A 19363-nucleotide genomic window follows, 5' to 3' on the forward strand; every position below is an offset into this window, starting at 1 on the left:
ACAATTCCTTAGGATTATTATGGGCCTGAGTTGATATGCTTTCACAGCTGGTGGCATGGATTATAGTTTATGATAAGATTACGGGCGTAACAGTTGTTATTATATGTTACTACCGATTTTGTTTGTCATCTGACGTTGAGATAGTTTTTTCTTTGTACTGATTGCATCTATTTTAAGAATAACTTAATTATTTTGCCGGCTGGTGAAATTGACCGGCCGCGGTAGGCAGGGAAGGATACGATTTTTTCTTAGAAAAGAAAAAAGCAAACTAGAAGTAAATACCCAAAAATATATTGTATGCATGTTTTAGGAAGCATGTTATGTCAGAAATTCTGAAGTGATATGATAGCGTTTAAATATGGTTAAATTTATATAAAAGTTTGAAAAGGGTCAATTTGACTAGCACTGGCATGTTTTGTGTTAAATATCTATGGATTCTATGTCCTCTTGGCTGTTAAGTTACATAATCCTTTCAACATAATTAATTGCAGAGAGCTACCTTCTTTTTATACTGTCAGTCATTGAGTCCACTACTCGAACGCCACGCTCGGTTCATCATGGGAAGGCACCACTTCGTTACTATTTCATTTGCTGTTTTACAGAGAAACCAGTTCATTGCATCAGTACTTCCGACGTCTATGATTGTGGCTTTCCTAATTTTTGTTAATTCTATTGCATTTACACCAGTTTCGAGTTTTTGTTTTGTTTTGTTTCGATAGCCAGAGCACTATTAGTTTCATATTAAAGTCTTATAATCAGAATTCATTGAATCGAATAAAGGGAAGAATACATTAAAATACATTGTACATGAAGGCTAATAAAATATGTGCACAGTAGATATTTGAAGCGGAAAATAGTTTTATTTACTGCAAAATGTGATGTTCGGATAATAAATCGTTTTTACATTAAAATAATGCGATAATGTGTGCTCCGATTAAGGGGGGGGGGGGGTTCTTTAATGGGGACTCTACTGTATACAGTGTTACGATCTGGTGTTGATCTTCGATGTTCGTAACCGTTATGTGCAATTCTACATGTCGAAGCTGGGGTTTCCCGAATTATATCTAAATAAAAACGGTAGTTGCTGCCACCAGAAATACTCGTTAAACTGTTTCGATTAATTCGAATTTCGTTCGTTAATTTTTGAAACTAGGCAAACGACTGAATAGTTTCAAAAACTTGTACAATTTTGAATATACCAATAATACCACATTACTGTTACACATTCTCTGCTGATTAGCAGAAACGTATCTGGTAACATTAAATGAGTTTAGAAATTATTTGTGATTTTTGATTACCATAAATGTAGCGCTAAATAGATCGGCAAGAATTTTCGTAATTGTGAGCAACAACAAATTTGAACTATCATATTGATGATCTTGTGGAGAGTCTCTCATTTATCCTCTCATAAACACATCGATTAACTCCAATTTTAGGAAATGTAAAGAGTATTGAAAAATTACTATCGGAAAATATCTATGAAAATACTTGTTAATGCAGAAATATTCTCTATCCAACCAGGACATGGTTCTTCCAAAGAGGGGCCAATTATGCTTGGCCGAACTATCGCAACTGGCAGATCTTTGCACTTGCTTGCTAGAATCTGCTCTGCTAAATTCTTACTGAATGCGTATGTGTTTGGATAAGTTTTTAAAATCTCTTTTTCCATTAGGTTTATCGAATTTTTGTCGAATTGGTCGCACATATCCATCACCTCTGAAGGTTTCAAGCTCGTACTGCAAAGTCGATAATAAGTGAACATATTCTTCATGCTATAATTATGAATATAATATTCATAAATCATGGAGCAACGTTTGCGTATAACTTATTCTTACGTGTAAACTTTTTCCCCAATCTCATATAGATTCGCATTGCTAAAAGCTGTGCTGACATGGACGAAGCTAATTGGATGCTTTAGTTCGTTCCAAAGTTCGATGATACGAGCTGTACCTTTCGTATTCACATTAACAGCCACGTGTAATGGCTCGTTGAATCTCACAGTGGCCGCGGCGTGAAACACTATATTTACTTCCTCAAGTAACAGATTTCTATGTTCTCGCGAAAGACCTAAATCTGGCAGACTCACGTCACCTTTCACGGGATAAACCTTGTTCAAAGCTGAAGGGCGTTTTGCTTTGATGGCATCGTAAATCTAAAGACGAAAAATTAGCAACTCAATTCCAGAAAAGAAAGTTAATCAATTTGGCTCCTGACTGCGTTAAATATTGAAAGGAACAAATATATATTTACGAACCGGATCATCTATGAGCTTCTTAAATCGTTGTTCTATCGTTATCCTACGGGTAAGGCCTATGAAAATACCTGCAAATGCAGAAATATTCTGTATCCAGCAAGGACATGGTTCTTCCAAAGAGGCACCAATTACGTTTGGCCGTACTATCGTAACTAGCAGATCTGCTCTGCTAAATTCTTCCTGAATGTGTATGTGTCTGGATCAGTTTTTAAAATCTTTTCTTCTATTTGGTTGATGGACGCTTTGTCGAATTTGTCACACATACCTTCGAAGGTTTCCAGCTTGTACAGCAAAGTCAATAATAAGTGAACATAATCTTCATGATATAATTATAAATGTAATATTTCTAAACCACGAAACAATGTCCGCGTATAACTTATCCTTACGTATAAACTTTTTCCTCGATCTCATGTAGATTCGCATTAGCGGCGCTAATGTGGACGAAACTAATCGGATGCCTCAGTTCGTTCCAAAGTTCAATGACACGAGTAGTACCTTTCATATTAGCATTAACAGCAACGTGTAACGGCCCACTGAATTTCACAGTGGCCGCGACGTGAAACACTATGTTTTCTTTCTCTTAAAGCAGATTTCTATGTTCTTACGAAAGACCCAAATCCGACAGACTCACATCACCTTTCAGGAGATATACTCTGTAGAAAACTGAAGGATACTTTGCTTTCATCTCATCGTAAAAATATATAGTGCAACGAATATTACTCTATTACCAAGTTACTACTACTATTAACAAGACCATTGGCAATACTATCCTTTTTTATTCCCATATGACAGAATCCAACACGCTATCCAAAATTACGTCAAATGCAGAATATTGTACCTTCATATTTTCCGACCACCAAAATTAAATTATGTTTCCGCAAGAATAATTCCGAATAAATATTTATTCAAACTATTTATTCGTATAAATTCCTTTCGGCCGAAAATTTTATTCGGATGATAACTATTTATTATTCATAGGAAATTAATTTCTGTAGCCGCTTGAATAATTTATCGTTATGTATTCGAATACATTATTCAAATAACGATTGCAATACTATTTAAATAATATTAGGAGTAACTGCTAATTATTTTCGATTTCATTTGAATTTTGTAAAATTCTTACTATTCTGCTGATAACATTTTATCTATAATCATGTACATACTTGACCTTTTGTATTGCATTAACTGAATATTCGACGCAGAACAACGTAATACCTAAATATGTTATCAGCAACGGAGTAGTACGAATCACCTACAAGTTGTAAATATGAGAAGTTGATATTTTGAGCTGCGAAAGTGAAAGTATTTTATGATAAAGGAATAATATAGGAAACATTTGCAGTGATTCATTTGGAAAATTACATAATGTTTAACAATGTCTTTTTTATGGAATTTTTTATGGAGAAGTTGATATTTTGAGCTGCGAAAGTGAAAGTATTTTATGATAAAGGAATAATATAGAAAACATTTGCAGTGATTCATTTGGAAAATTACATAATCTTTAACAATGTCTTTTTTATGGAATTTAAATATGAACCATTACATTAAAAGTCAGAACGTTTTCGAGGCATCAGTGACATCGGCTGAAGGTACAGCTGTGAGCAGAGATGATAAGAATTTTGTTTTAACTTATTGGTGACAGTTAGCAAACAAGTATACTTCATAGGATCATCTTCACTGTTTAATTATAAATCACATTGTTTCGACCGTTCGCGGAGAGATGCGATCGCGAGATAGCACGTCAACGAGAGTTGTAAGTTCCCGTTACGATTAAATAATCGACGCCACGAACTGATCGATCCCCTTATTTCTATTATGAGAATAAGGGTAGTTCAATGAAATTGCACAGATTTAACACAAATAACGAGATATAAATGGAACAAAAATATAACTGCGTTTTGGTTGATGAGTAAAGTGCGACGGATGATATGTGTTGACGGTTCAACTTCTCGAAAAGTTCTGATCGCCCTTCGATCTCTTTCGTCTTTTCTGGAAGACGATCCCCACTACGTTCGGATCATGCCACATTCTTTTACGCGAGGTAAAATAACGGCCACGAGCCGACGTTTCTGGAAGTCGCCCTGCTTAATGAACCATGTGCTTGCCACTACGTTCTTTGTTTGCCGGGCAGACGCGACGATCCGTCAGCGACATTGTAGTGCCACGATCGACGGTTAAGAATATGACCTATGGCAAGACAAATGGCGTAACACTTATTGAAAGCGAAAACATAACGGTACAATTCTTCACGAATATAAAGATTATCTTAAACAGACAAGAAATCTAATCAAACTAAGGAAATTTCGTATATTGCTTTAGTTATACATTTCTCTTCACAAGTAACAATGAGCAAAGAAGCAAAGGAACTGTCATTAGAGGAACGATGCAACGCATATATATCACGAATTTATTGTTCATTGAATGGCAGCCTTATCAACTGTCGATGACCTTTGACTTATTTTTGGAAAAGTAGATTCAAAATGAAAACGCAATTAAGATGATGAGTCGTAGAAACATAGCTAGCGATAATAAGTGTAATAAAAAAAGGAGGTTCCTCGGTGTCATTGTACACTGCTTAGGTTGAATTGCTTTCCAGCTGATAATCTTGGTCACATTCACTTAGAATTCGATTAAAGTTCTAATAGAATGCAGACAGTAATTACAGACAACGTCGGTAGCCCCGTAAATCCATTTCGTTTGTTTAGCATTCGTATAGATATGTGACGGTACTCGACAACGAATACCACCACTCGACACTAAATAATACCGGACAACGCAGTGGTTAGCGCCTTAGGTTAGGAACGTGTTAAAATTAGAAGAAACATACAGCAGTACCCCAGCAGGCGACATCTATAGCCAGCAGCTACAATTATCACGGACAACACTTATGCCTCAGATACTTTTGAATGTGATGGATAACATTGAGAAATTATCGTCAGCATCTGTATCAGGAATATCGAGATCATGTAATGAATCATGAAGACGAAAATTATGTAACTGTCGATAAAGACGACGATGCATCTTTCACCTTGGATATCAGTCCGTGTTTATGACAACAATTTAGAGGTGCATATACTTTAAGATTATGTATTACAATTGATTGCATGGCGGTAATGTATAAAAAATGTGACATATTGCTCTTAATTAACAACAACGTTATGTCCAAATGGAATGCATTACGGAAATGTATCGCACGTCCCAAGTTTGACGAAATAATGCAAAATACATTAAGACATACATTGAACAGACCGGGAATAGCAAGATGGAATTTTCTATGCGATCTCGTTGCAAATAATTTTTAAAATTCGTGAGAAACTTTAAACGCTAACATAAAGGGCACTGAATTTAAATATATCGGAGAGTATTTACAACATCTACTACCACTAGTAAAAGTTTTAGATATCATCCAGGGAATGAAGAGACCACATCGTGGCATTGTGCTATGGGATGTATGTTTAAAAAAAGGTAGAAACATTAATAAAAGGTAATACAAGTACTGTATGCCATTGGTTAAAGGATTATTGAAGAGTTTCTATACAAGATTGGAATCCTCTTTTTATTTTGTCACTATTGGGGGCGACCCTCTACCTAGACCAGGCCATTCACCGCGGGCCACACGGAAACCACATGTCCGCTCATCCTTGCTGGGTACCCTGACTAGTCTCAAGGACCCATCATAAATCCCAGTAATTTGCTAGCTAAGGTCCTTCAGACCCAACAAATATCGTTTTTCCAAATTCTTTTCTAAAGACTGTTCTCTACTACGGCTTGACACGGGAAAGTTAGTTTCTCTCACGTACGATGCTTCCCACTAGCAACTTTCTATCGAGGGCGGCTAAGACCCTTCCTAGTCCACCAACATACGTTTATCCAATCAGAAGCAATGTATACTGCCCTCACTTTCCTGACCAAAAATGTCATGAACAAATCCGATGGTCCCGTGCGCTAGACACACCCATCGCTAACTTTCCTCCGACACAGCATTGTCACTCTACTCTACTTCTTCTACACCGCTAGAAAAGTCAACAACTAAGTACAAAATCTAACGCCTAACGTCTAAGTCTAAGCATAACGCTAGAGAAGTATAACTTACATCAACTATCTAAGTCGGTTCTCGGTATTGTCGAACATTCACCATCTCTATTAAGTATCCTCGAGTGCTACGTCCATTAACATACTAAATTTAACTATAAGAGCCTTGTCTATTGTGCAGATCTATCTTATATTCGTGCGACAAGTTGTTATCTATTTATACCTACTCAACAGTGTAATCTAAGTGTTGGAAATATATAATTTATAATTCTGTGCATCACAGTGTTATACTAACTGAATCACCCCTATTATCTTAACCGAAATCAAGGGATCGATCAACTCGTGGCGTCGATTATTATAATCGTAACGGGAATTTACGACTCCCGTTGACGTCTCTCCTCGTGATTGCGTCTCCCCGCGATCGGTCGAAAATACAGGGGGTAAGCAAACTGCAGTTACAGCGTTCTCGCTTTCACAATTCAAATCGCGATGGCTGAATTACATCGAAACGAGTCACCATCCAGAATTATATGCAGAACTTAAAACGGTTGTTGCTGACATGTAAGTATAGATTTTTTTTTTATTTATTTATTTGGATTTTACAATTTGTCCAGTAGGACATTTGGTAAAATATTATAGCGGTATACTAATATAACATGTGGGTGGCTACCCCCAGCGGGGTACCATCATCGTGTTTGTTAGGTTATGTCCTTTGTGAGATCTGTTGGGTGTTTCCTTTTTAATCTTCTCTGTACGTACAGATACGATTTTCTTATTATTATTGCGATAACGTATGTAGTAGTAATTTTTTGCGCAACTTGTCTTCCCCCTTCTATGTTCGTTAGGCACCGTCAGACGATATTGATAGCACAGATGATGACTTTTCCGATTTTAGATCATCACAATCTAAAACCTATAATTGAGTTTCTATTAACACGTTCGTCGCCAAGCGTATTTCGGGTATGTTTTCTGCGGGGCCCAAATCCTACCGTGGCTACGTCCAGTGATCCGCTATGTCACTTCGAGTCCGAACCCATCGTCGTAAAGCCAGATTGGAACATTAAAACTATTTCTTATTTTTATTACTTAAGTGTAGCTATAGTAAAAGTCTGGACTAGGGTATTGGGGGATTTCCCAACATTACAGACGGGAAATCCCGATGTTCTTTCATCTCCGACAAATATATTTAGTTCTGAAATGGAAAAAGCGATAAACTTTCCAGCTAGAGTATTCCGAGGGATCTCATGGCAGATATCTGAGATCTTTGACGCATACTTGTGAGACGTACATCAGTGATTTTTTCATCCTCAAAATGTTCAGTAAGCAGTATGAAAATATATTTGGAAGTGGGGAGAGTAGTGATGACGAAGTAGTGAGTTAAAAAAAAATTATAAATAGAATTTCATCGAGTTCGAATATTGAGGAAGCCACGGTCGGATTTGGGCCCCGCAGGAAACAGCCGAAACACGCTGGGTGACGAACGTCTTAACTCGAACAAGAAGAGCGTCACCATACGTTGGTTACGTGGCCCCCACGGAAGTATACCCGTCGCACGAATCTTCTTCTGTATCCGTGGAGAGATTGTTCAGTTATGCGTTAATGATAAATTTACCAAAGAATAACAAAATTTTATATTTAACGTTTGAAAGAAAGTTCATTGTAAAGGCCAATATAAAAAGAAGTGTACAAGAAAGTGTGAAAAAAATACCTTATATTCGGTATTGTTAAGGAAATTCGAGGATTTGGGAATACAAATTATTGACTATATTTCCCACACAACAGTTATACATCTATATTACTCTCTGAAGAACGTCTTGCACGTACGCTGGTCGCCAACCGACTATCCTAGATTCTTCTAACATCTGGCAACAGTCTTTCGTCTCCACTAAGACCTTGACGCCCTCTAACCCTTACACACACACTCTCATGTACAGTGTAAATGTATCACTTCCCTAACAAATAAAACTGGAGACATGTAGACTAGAAATACTTCATGCACGTAGGAATGCTTGAGTAAAGGATAAGAAATCAATAAAAATGGAGAGATCGGAAATTATGATACCGATATTTGATGGTGAGGATTACAGTATGTGGAAGAAAAGAATAACGATGTTTCTGAGGTATAAAGAATGTGATATTGTTATAACTAGAATGAAGACTGAAACAGACCATCCAGACTGGAATAAAAAGGATCTGAAGGCAGTAAACATAATTTACAATGCCATCACAAATAGACAGTAAGAATATATTAGTAAAGAAAAAACAGCGTATGAAATAATGAAAAAGTTCGATGAAATGTACTTGAATGTGTTGACGGCACTACAGATCGTGTGCAGAAGGAGATTGGAGAAGATAAGTCTTGATAAATACAGTGATTCAGCATCGTTCTTTAGCGATTTTGAAAAAGTAATAAATGAATTAAAAGGTGCAGGCACACAAGTGAGTGAGAAGGAAAAACTAAATTACATGCTAAATACTTTACCTGAAGAGTATAGCTACATAGCGGATATAATAGATGCAGTGAAAGAAGAGAATCAAACGATAGCGTACGTGAAGAATAAAATAGAAATAGCGGAGAAGAAAGATAAATCTAATCGAGGAGAAATGAAAACTAACTTTCTTTGCTGCAAAAGAGGAAGGATGCTTCAAATGTGGAAAAGTAGGATATTTTGCGAGAGAGTGTCAAAATGGCGTCTAAGCGGGAAGCAGTAACAGTAATCGTCGTGGGTCAACACGTGGTCGCAGCAGTGGAAGGGGAAGCAATGGCAATACGAGCAGGGGACGTGGAAAGTTCCATCGTCAATCAGCAGCTGACACGAGCCAGTATGGCAACTCAGGAGCAGGCACATGGATGGCAACGGCGCGTGCAGCACACAGCAGCGAGATGAACGAGATAAGTGATAACGAAATAATGTGGCTATTAGATAGCAGTTGTACCGATTACATAATTAACGATGTAAATTATTTTGATAAATTTATCGACCTTAAAGAACCGGTAAATATATTATTTGGGCGATAATAGATCGATAATGGCAACAAAAGTAGGAAATGTTAGACGCTATTCTGAAGCATTTGGAAAGCGAAATAAAATAAATATGTGTCTGGTTTACATTAGAATCAGGGTTAGGGGCGTGAAACGAATCTTCGTTTGGGTTACACGTTGTCGTTATACAATAGAGAAGACATTGACTAGTGCAAATACGATTATTATAGAACCGGACAAGTAACCGCGGTAGTTAGGTACTCGAGAAACTAATGACAATGATCCTAGATTCAATAACGAATCCGCAGTCGACGGGATGATAGATGAACGTACTCACAAAATCTAAGTCGGACGCGTAATATTCACTGGTCGTAAAGGGTTACTCCTTTCATCAATGAGATCGCGAGGGAGAATGCCTTTCCCGTCCAGATGATGCCACAGAGGAAAACTATAATGGGGTGTGTCTAAGGACACGAGATCATTGCATTCGTCAAGAAAAGCCTTCGTAGCATCGAAAAGATGCTAGCCGCCCTCGAGGGAAAGTTGCTAGTGGGAGACGCCGCTCGTTGAAAAATAGGTCTCCCCTATCTTCCCCTAGTTGGGACAAAGACCGTTTGTCTGTTTGAACGACTTTAGTTGACTAAATCTTAAGATTTATAACGGGCCCTCGAGCTAGCTGAACATGTACTGCGGAGACGCATCGACATCTAGCAATCATCTTACTCGAAGAAGAGGGTCTGCGTGTGGCGAGGCACGGGACAGAAACCGTTGGAATGTTTACTGTCGCGTGTCGCCACGAATATTTCTTTTAAGGAGAGCTATAGAATTACTCCGTACCTTTGTTAGACAAAGCGTTCATCCCGTAACCGCGGCTACGTTCGGCGACTGACTGTCGCCTCGAGCCCAAGCTCATTATCACAACTCTCGAACAATTACAATCGGATTGAATAACTACAATTGTTCAATTACAGCTATAGTAGACTCTAGGTTACAATGTTGCGGGATTATCCAAAATTCCAAAGGCTCCGGCGTTCTTTCATCTCCGACGCATATATGACAATTCAATATCAAACGTATGCTTTAGTATTAGCAAAAAGAGAAATACTTAAAAATACTGGTACAAATAGAAAACTGTTGCGTCCTGCAAACATAAGCCATACTCCATCTCTTGGTCAAGATGGCCACCAGATCTCTATACCTCCTCATTCAGACTCGCAATAAGTCTAAGGAACGAAAGAAATAAAATTAATTAGAACAGACCTTTGCACGTTTCGGGAAGATTAGCGTCAGAAGATTGTGTTAATTACGTTAGTAGTAATTGTACTGAGGCTGAAAAAAGAAATTTTAGCTACAATGAATGCAGTACTAGTAGCATATAACATCAATATACATATAGTTAATATACATATAGCTATTGTTTTCACAAGAATACATGTTTTGCTAAATTTATATTTCTTTGAGTATCTTTTTCATCTTCCATGGTAAATTCTCATTTGGAATAGCAATATCGACAATTGCCCGCTCCATTTTCGCTGAATAATTTTCGCAACTTCCTAAATAAGCTCCTTTTTTTTTACATTTCCAGCATGGACAGAAATGTATAGAGCATATATAAACTAAATATAAAAGTAATTCAATGAATCATTCCAAATATTTGTACATATAATGGAATTTCGACCAATAGCGGGGAGACGTAATCACGAGAGACGTCAACGGGTGTCGTAAATTCCCGTTACGATTATAACAATCGACACCACGAATTGACCGATCCCCTGATTTCCGTTGAGATAATAGGGGTGATTAAGTTTGTATAACACTGTGATTCACAGAATTATAAGTTATATATTTCCAACACTTAGATTACACTGTTGAGCATAGATAAATAGATAATCACTTATCGCACAAAGATAAGATAGATATGTACGTTAGAGCAGGGCTCTTATAATTGGATTTAGTATATTAGTGGACGTAGCACTATAATATATGTCAGAGAAGCGTCAGTAATAGAGTTGTCGGCATTTGCTAGACCTCCCTTGGAGTTGGCCAGGGTCGTGTTATAACGAAGATACGGCCTGATACAACGGGTATGAACACTACCGATTCGACAATCAACAGCGGCGATTAGGCCCTCGCGACACTAGTGATAGTGGTCTTAGGTTCGATAACGAATCCACGGTCAACAGGAGGATGGATATGCTTGCTCTAACTCAAACGTGTACTGATCGTAAGGCGCTATTCCCTTCCTCGATGAGGTCTCAGTCAGGAATGCCTCTTCGTCCCAACGACGCCACCGAGATAAACTCTGGTGGGGTGTCTAAGTACCCAAGATCCTCGGATCGACGTCGCTGTCGATTGGTCAATTTGGGACAGAAGCTGCCTGTCCGTTTGCAAAACATCTTAATTGCCGAAAAACCCAGGTTTTATAGTGGGTCCTCGGGCTACCGGGACTTGTGCTGTGTACGTGCCTCAACCTCAGGTATTACTTGTCCTAAGAAATCGTTAGCATGTTTTACTGTCCGATACCTCTATGGGTAGTTCCTTTAATGAGGGTCATAACACCGCTCCGCACCTTTGTTAGACGGAGCGCTCGTTCCGTTGACCGCGGCTACGTTGGGCGACAGGCTGTCGCCCCGAGCCAAAGCTCACCGTCACTAATCCGGTTACCATCGGCTTGGATAACTGCTATTGTTTCATTACGGCTATAGTAGACTCTAGATTACAATGTTAGGAGGTTATCCTGAAGTTCCAGAGGGGCCCCGGCGTCCTTTCGTCTCCGACATATATTTAGTAGAGGAGATGTATGTTCGACAATACCGAGAACCGACTCTCGCGTTATGCTTAGACTGCCACGATAGACGTTAGCGTTAGACTTAGTAGTTGACTTTTCCAACGGTGTAGAAGAAGTCGAAAATATGAATAAAAATTAAAAAAAAATTTTTTTTTTATTTTTTCATCGAGACAACGAGCTACAGTGAGATTCTTTATAACGTACCGCGCGCATACTGAGCGAAAATTCAAAGTCGATTTTCTCGAAAACAAATCCTCAAACGAACAATTTTTATTCTATATTTTCGACTTCCTTTTTCGCGTAGAATCACCCCCTTTCCGCTTGTACCACCAGTTACCAACCACCCTGATATGTATGATACCACCCTGATGTATATGATAAACAATGGAATATCAAATGAAGAATGACGTATGGTGTTGTTTACGCAAACAAATTGAAAAAATTTACTGCTTTGTCATCCTTATAGCTTAGTTCAATCCAAAGCAATCTATGCATGTACATAAGGTTTGGATTTTTGCAAAATAGTAATTGACGGAAAATTAATGCAAAAATCTTTCCTGACGGGACTAACGAGAGAAGATGTCTCCATTGTGTTGGAGAAAGCGCCAAACATAGATGAGAAGAAAGGTATAATTATCGAATTGAGATACCCTCTTCTTTTCCAATGTCGGTATAATATATTTGAATTTAATCCTTTTATACTTTTTATAACGGGCAATGTCATAACTATCTTCCCCTCTTTCTGTTAATATTTCCATACTATTTGTTGATTTTCCTCGTCGATCTTCGTTACGTTTTCACGATCATCTTCTTCCTGGTGATATCACAATTGTACAAATACCTGGCATAATTGCATAAAACAATTTTTTAAATTATAATTGTATTTGGACCAATTTCAAATACCTCATTGATGAGTTGATAATAAGATCGGAATATTAATCATACCTATTACATGAATCAGTCGTACGATCGACTTGTGCATTTTTTTTTTTATTTATTTATTTACATTTTACAATTTGTCCAGTAGAACATTTGGTAAAATATTATAGCTTAGTGATATAGTATTATAACATGGCTACCCCCAGTGGGATACCATCTTCGAATTTGATTGATTTATTTCTTTAATTATCTCAGATAATACGTGTTTGTTAGGTTATGTCCTTTGTGAGATCTGTTGGGTGTTTCCTTTTTAATCTTCTTTTTATGCTTGATGTGTCGACCGTTTCCGCTGCCAGCCGGTTTGGGTGCGTTGCTACTCTATCTCCGTGCCTTCTTGCACTTTTGTTAATCTCCTCCTTGACCGTTGGTATTCCCAGGTCTTTCCGTATGTCCTCGTTCCTAACGTACCATGGCGCGTTTACTATTGTTCTGAGTATTTTCGATTGCGTTGCCTCTATTTTGGTTATATGGCTCATTGCTGCTGTTCCCCATAGTGCTATTCCGTACGTCCAGATTGGTTTTATGACCATTTTATATATTTTTAGTTTGTTTTCTATGCTTAGTTTGGATTTTCGACTTGTTAGCCAGTACATTTGTCTCCTTGCCATCTGTATTTTGTCTATTGTTGCTTTGATATGCTGTTTCCATGTGAGTCGTGATTAAGTGGAGTCCTAGGTATTTGACTTGTCTTGTTTGTATTATGTGTGTGCCGTTTAGTACGATGTTTGGTGGTTTCTGTTTTGTCTTCCAAATGAAACAAAGAAATCATCGAAAGGCGATCAGTTCCTTCTGTCGATTCAAACGTGACATATCGAGAAATCTGACGAGCAAAATCAAATAGCCTAACGAATTCATCTAGAGATATCGTAAAGTCGAGTCAACTTCTGGGGAAAAGCGGCGCGGTAGTGCCGGACTCCAACCTACTAAAACCATATGTTATATGGTTACCCACACGGGAACCGGAGTGAGTGATACACCGTCCCCCCCCCCCCCCAAACGTTACGTCGCCTAATGGAGCGATGTGTGGCCACGTCACACCGCGCCTCGTCACCGGAGTCGCCGTGCCAGGCAGTCCGGTTCCCTTATCGGGAACATACTAAAACGTGTATGTTACAAGTTGGAAGGTTTGTAAAGCGGTAAACATGCACAGCACGTTTAACTCTGTGATATCAGACTAGATGATGTAATCATTCAAATAAACGCCTTTTCTATGACTTGAAACAGTTAAGACACACGACGAAATTTAATGGTGCAGGAATATACAGAATATGCATAGTATTCATATGAAAAGTCTTTTTCACAGTACCATCAGAAACTTTATTTTACATAATCGATCTTTTACAATTACATAATTCTGTTGAATAAAAAAACGTTTAAAATGTAAGAAACATATATAACAGAGGTCTACGACTTGCCGATCGTAAGAGCTTCCATCAACATTTAGTTCATCCAATACTTTTTCAATAATCGTTGGATCGTGTTTCTGTATAATTACCGTGTACAAGTCTAACGCGAGCAATTGAACGCGCAAATAGAGGTCATCTAGCATCCAGCACGTCATTCCTGTTATTTGTCACCGAGATTCAACAGTTCGATTCATCGCGATGCTGCGTACGTGAACAATGTGGAAAAAGAAAGAAAACATCAGGTCAGAAAAACATTACCGTGCACTATTTTTTCTTTTGTTTTTTCCTTTGAAACATATCACGTTAACGATATTCTAAACAGGAATTCACTAACGTCCGATATTCTGTTTCATACTCTTCTAATTTGGTTTATATTAGATTCTCTATTATGATTAGACCGTGGATGTTTATATAAATTCGTAGCTTTATTTAACACTATAACAGAAATACAATTATGGAAATTGAATTTAAACAAAAATTTCTTTCATTCAATACAATTAAGTATCATAACTCGTTTTTTATTACGTTATTTATTACGTTAATCCTTAACAGTATAAAAGAAACTTTATTTTCAATATCTTTGCACATTATTCTATGCAATCTGTGCATTTCTACACTTTTAAATTTATTACTATTATTATTAAATTTATGTACTATAAATGTACAATCTATTCATAACTCATGATAATGGTTTAATTTAAACTACGTTTGTAGAATACACCGTCTTAACACTTGTCACCAGGGGGCCGTCGATATCAACGTAGGGCCTAGCGATGTTAATGCTTTCTCACTAGTGGTCACATTGACACTGTTTGTTTCAATAAATATAACTTCCAACACAAGTTTTCATATCCCAGTAGTGTCTAAGGTACAGGTCTGTTAGGTAAGCCTTACTGAAGAGTCCCAACTAGCAGATCTCGGACGAAACACTACTTCTCTCTTCTCCATTTCCTTTCTTTATCCACCCTACATCATCCATCGCCCTCCCTCGTGTTATCACCATCTTGACACATATGGGCAAGATGGAGTGACGGAAAGGAAAGAGGATGATATTCGCCACGGATTGATTGAAGGAGTGTTATTGTTAATTGTTGGTATTGTTTATTGTTCTTCCGTCACTTCTTCTTTTAATCATTCTCAAAGGAGCAATCATTTGCTCAATTGTTATTGATGCTTCTTTGAGAAACGTCGGCTTAGAGATGGTGGAAGAATCCGGCCTTCGATACAATGGTGGCGGTCGCTGGTGAAGAGGGAGGGGGAAGGAGAAACCACCCCGACACTATTCGTCTTCTCCTTTCCATTGTGTCTAAGGCATGAGCCTGCTGGGTAAACCTTACTGATGAGTCCATTAGCAGGCTCTGGACGAAACACACTTTTTTTTTCCTTTTCTCTCCATCTTCTCCATCTTCTTCCAAATATCCGTGTGATAATTATAGCTGCTGCTGGCTGTAGATGTCGCATGCCGGTGTAGTACTGCTGTATTTTCTTCTTCTTACTCAGATGTCGTGGAAGAAAAATCGGACTTCGGAAAAATACGGGCGCCGGGATTTGAACCCGGGATCCGAACGTTCGTAGTCTAAGGCGCCAGCCACTGCGCTGCCATCGTCCGACGCTACATAGTGTCGAGTGGTGATATTTGCGTCGTCGAATGCCGCCATAGAAAGAAATCTCGGTGTAGATGTGCTTTTTGAACGAAAAACGCGAATTCGTTGGTCACACTTTTCGTGAGGAAAGCGAGGGTGGTGATCCGCGATGCCCATTGGTTATAGCCAACGTTAATAAATGAAGGTAGGAGGAGGAAGTCTCCTACAAACATGGCTCGTGGGTGACATTGTTTATTGGAAAAATAACTACCCCCTTTTTCCGTAACTTGTAATAGCGCACAATAAACCTAAGGTTTGTTCTAAGGACTATCCGTAAACCGAAAACACTTGAAGGATTAGAGATTCCTTCAAGCTATTAAGATTACTTCAAAAGAGTCAGTTTATAGTATATAGTATGTAGTATATCACTATATAATATAAAGATTCAGGCGGCGCACGGACCATCTTACGCCCTGTAACATAGAGAGTTATAAGAATATACGTAAAATAAAGTTAAACATCGCAAAAGTAACTTAATTAGAAATGACTACAATGTATGATGTATAATATAATGAATTGAAATTATCTAAAAAATATTACAATTTTATAAAGATTTTACTATAAAATGTTTTAAAAAGAAGCTGATACTATTATATAACATTTTCAAGCATTTACAAACACTGATGGAATTATTAGGTCTTAGTTAAAGACAAATTAAGCAAAGTATTTAATAACAAGTATTAAGAAGTATTTAACACTGAAGCTTTCGAACTAAATGGAAATTCCAAGACTTTTTAATTTTCATGCAGAAATTCATTCTTTTCCTGAATTAAAATTCTAACTAAAATACTAAGTAAATGTTAAAAATTTTAATATCAATGAAAATATCACAAATCAAACAAATAAGATTTCAATCACAATATAAAATGTACAAAATTTAAGTTAAATTGTAATGTCGAGCGTGTAATTTTCATACTGATAAAAATGTATGAACGTGAAAATAAATTTCCATTATATTTTAACAAATTGTCAATTTTTGAAAACATGACACTTTGTTATAAAAAGATTAATACCTGTTCTTTGTAGCTTATAACCTTTTAAACAATACCATGTCATAAATGAATGCTTTGATACTGGAATAGTAGATAGAAGTTGCTTGGTGTAACTGTAGTAGATGAGTCAATCGAACGGAAGTTAGCAACACAAAAGATCATTTGTATTAATTATCACTCATGACCGTTATCATTTGTACCCTATTGTACTGCAATACAGTACTTTCTGTAATACAGTAGTTTCTCAGATAAGAATATCTGAAAATGGTGCCTTTTAAAAGATCTTTTCCAAGTAAAATATTAAATAAAATACTTTTTCCTATTTATTAAAACATATAACATGTTTTTAGAAAACGAAATCTTTTATAAGAAAAAATTCTTTTATAAGTAAATTCTTATAGAAGGAAACTCATGCATTGTCAATAGCATAAATTGTAAACCCAGAACTTTTTCTATATAGGATGAATTAATATAAAATAAAATATTAATAACATTTGAAAAAGGATAAGATTCATTTGTGAAAAAGCTTGCTACTTTTACATATTTGAATTAAATACTCATTACCGCATTATAGTATTCTGCTTAACAAATATTTTCAAAAATCACACTTCTTAACCATCTTACGAAAACTAAACAGTGGAATAATGAGTAAAGTTTGCATAAATGCAACATTGTTGAAAAAGATACATAAAGTAACTCGCATATTGTTTCATCAAGAAACAAAAATTGTACAGTCGATTATTGATCGCCTGTTCCCCATAAATGACCGGTAGTCACCCTCACATCTAGGACCAAGTTTCTTTCAATGGGTCATAGTATTCCCTTTGACACATCATAAAGTTCGACGGCTGAGTAGTGCGACCTAAACCGAATTCAGTTGTCCATGAAACAATATTAATTATTCGTGAGACAATAACGAAACCTTTTTATTTCTGATTCTTTTTAAATAAAACTTTCACTGAGCTATTTGTCAGATTTTTCCCATCAAAATGAGACCAAACACGATATAGTTTAAATCTCATTTCCATGTATGTACATATATTTAATAGACGAAAGAAAATAAGTTAACATCATTAAATAATCAAATATGCTTCAAATTACATATATCGTGTTTGGTTCCGTTTTAATTAGAAATGCTTCGCTATTACACTGATAAAAGATTCGTTCAACGAGAAATGGAAAAAGAAAAAAGTAAAGACTTGAAATTATAATTATCTATGGTTTAGCGAAATTAATATTTTAAATATAGTAATTTCGTCAGTAATTAGCAATATACGAGCACGTTTGGGAAATTAGTTCTGCAGAGTCAGGCTACATAGAAGTTTCTCTTGCTTTGGTAGAATTCTGCCAAATATAGCAAAGCCACAGAATTCGTATCACTAATGCCGGTTTTGCAAGAAATTTTCCACATATTAACGCGTTGATCGAATAATACTGCATAACAGTATTAATAAAAATATCAAACACAATGCCAGGATCTTGAATAATTCATCAAATTTCTCAAGTAAAAGATATTTCAAGCACCAACGGACAAACCATTCCAGTTTCGCAAATTATTCTAGCTATACACAATATTTCAAACGACCGCTTTATCAAGGCAATGAAAGCAACGTTGACGAGCATGCCCTTCTATTCAAATGTTACATTTTCAGAGCAACCTTTTCAATGTTACGACGTTATTATAATAATTCCTCTAAAGCATACAAATTCGATATTTCTTTCAATTTTTATATGTCTGTGTTGTTCGGTTAAAGAAAGATATATATTTTACGGGTAAAGTGTTCAGAATAGATAAACTAAATTTTCTATAATTAATCTAGTCTGCAAAATTGTATATTTCTATCCCGAAATTGTGAAATTACCGATGAGAAGGTACTGATAAAAAATAATTTTGTCATTGCATCATTATATATCAACCGTATTAAAGAAAGAAACAGAAGAGAAAAGGAGACATTTTCTATAAATCACGTTTACTTGACGTTACTAAAATTTATCATAGAAATATTACGATCACATTGTTGGTCGTTATAAATAATCATAATATTCGATGGCTTTCTATAATACAGTAGCTCGTGTGTGTCATAGAAAACACTCAAACATAACACAATGTAATCCGACAACATTGGTCAAATTACAAACGTACTGGGAAATGTTTAGTACAAGTATACATTTTAAGAATATATGTGTTTCTTCGACCAATCGCGGGGAGACGTAATCGCAAGGAGAGACGTCAACGGGGGTCGTAAATCCCCGTTACGATTATAACAATCGACACCGCGAATTGATCGATCCCCTGATTTCCGTTGAGATAATAGGGGTGATTGAG

At 36.8% G+C, this 19363-nt stretch overlaps 1 protein-coding gene across 1 annotated transcript; it reads right to left on the reverse strand.

The window, feature by feature from the left end:
- Positions 1-1462: 1462 nt before the first annotated feature.
- Positions 1463-2756, reverse strand: LOC117165171 (putative fatty acyl-CoA reductase CG5065). Its single transcript, XM_033348632.2, has 5 exons — positions 2641-2756; positions 2520-2570; positions 2255-2450; positions 1836-2152; positions 1463-1736 (listed from the first exon to the last, which is right to left on the reverse strand). Exons 1-5 carry the CDS (start codon positions 2754-2756, stop codon positions 1463-1465), a joined length of 954 nt encoding a protein of 317 aa, XP_033204523.2.
- Positions 2757-19363: the final 16607 nt, after the last annotated feature.

Source organism: Bombus vancouverensis, chromosome 17, assembly GCF_051014615.1.
Source record: "Bombus vancouverensis nearcticus chromosome 17, iyBomVanc1_principal, whole genome shotgun sequence".
Taxonomy (NCBI): Eukaryota; Metazoa; Arthropoda; class Insecta; order Hymenoptera; family Apidae; genus Bombus; species Bombus vancouverensis.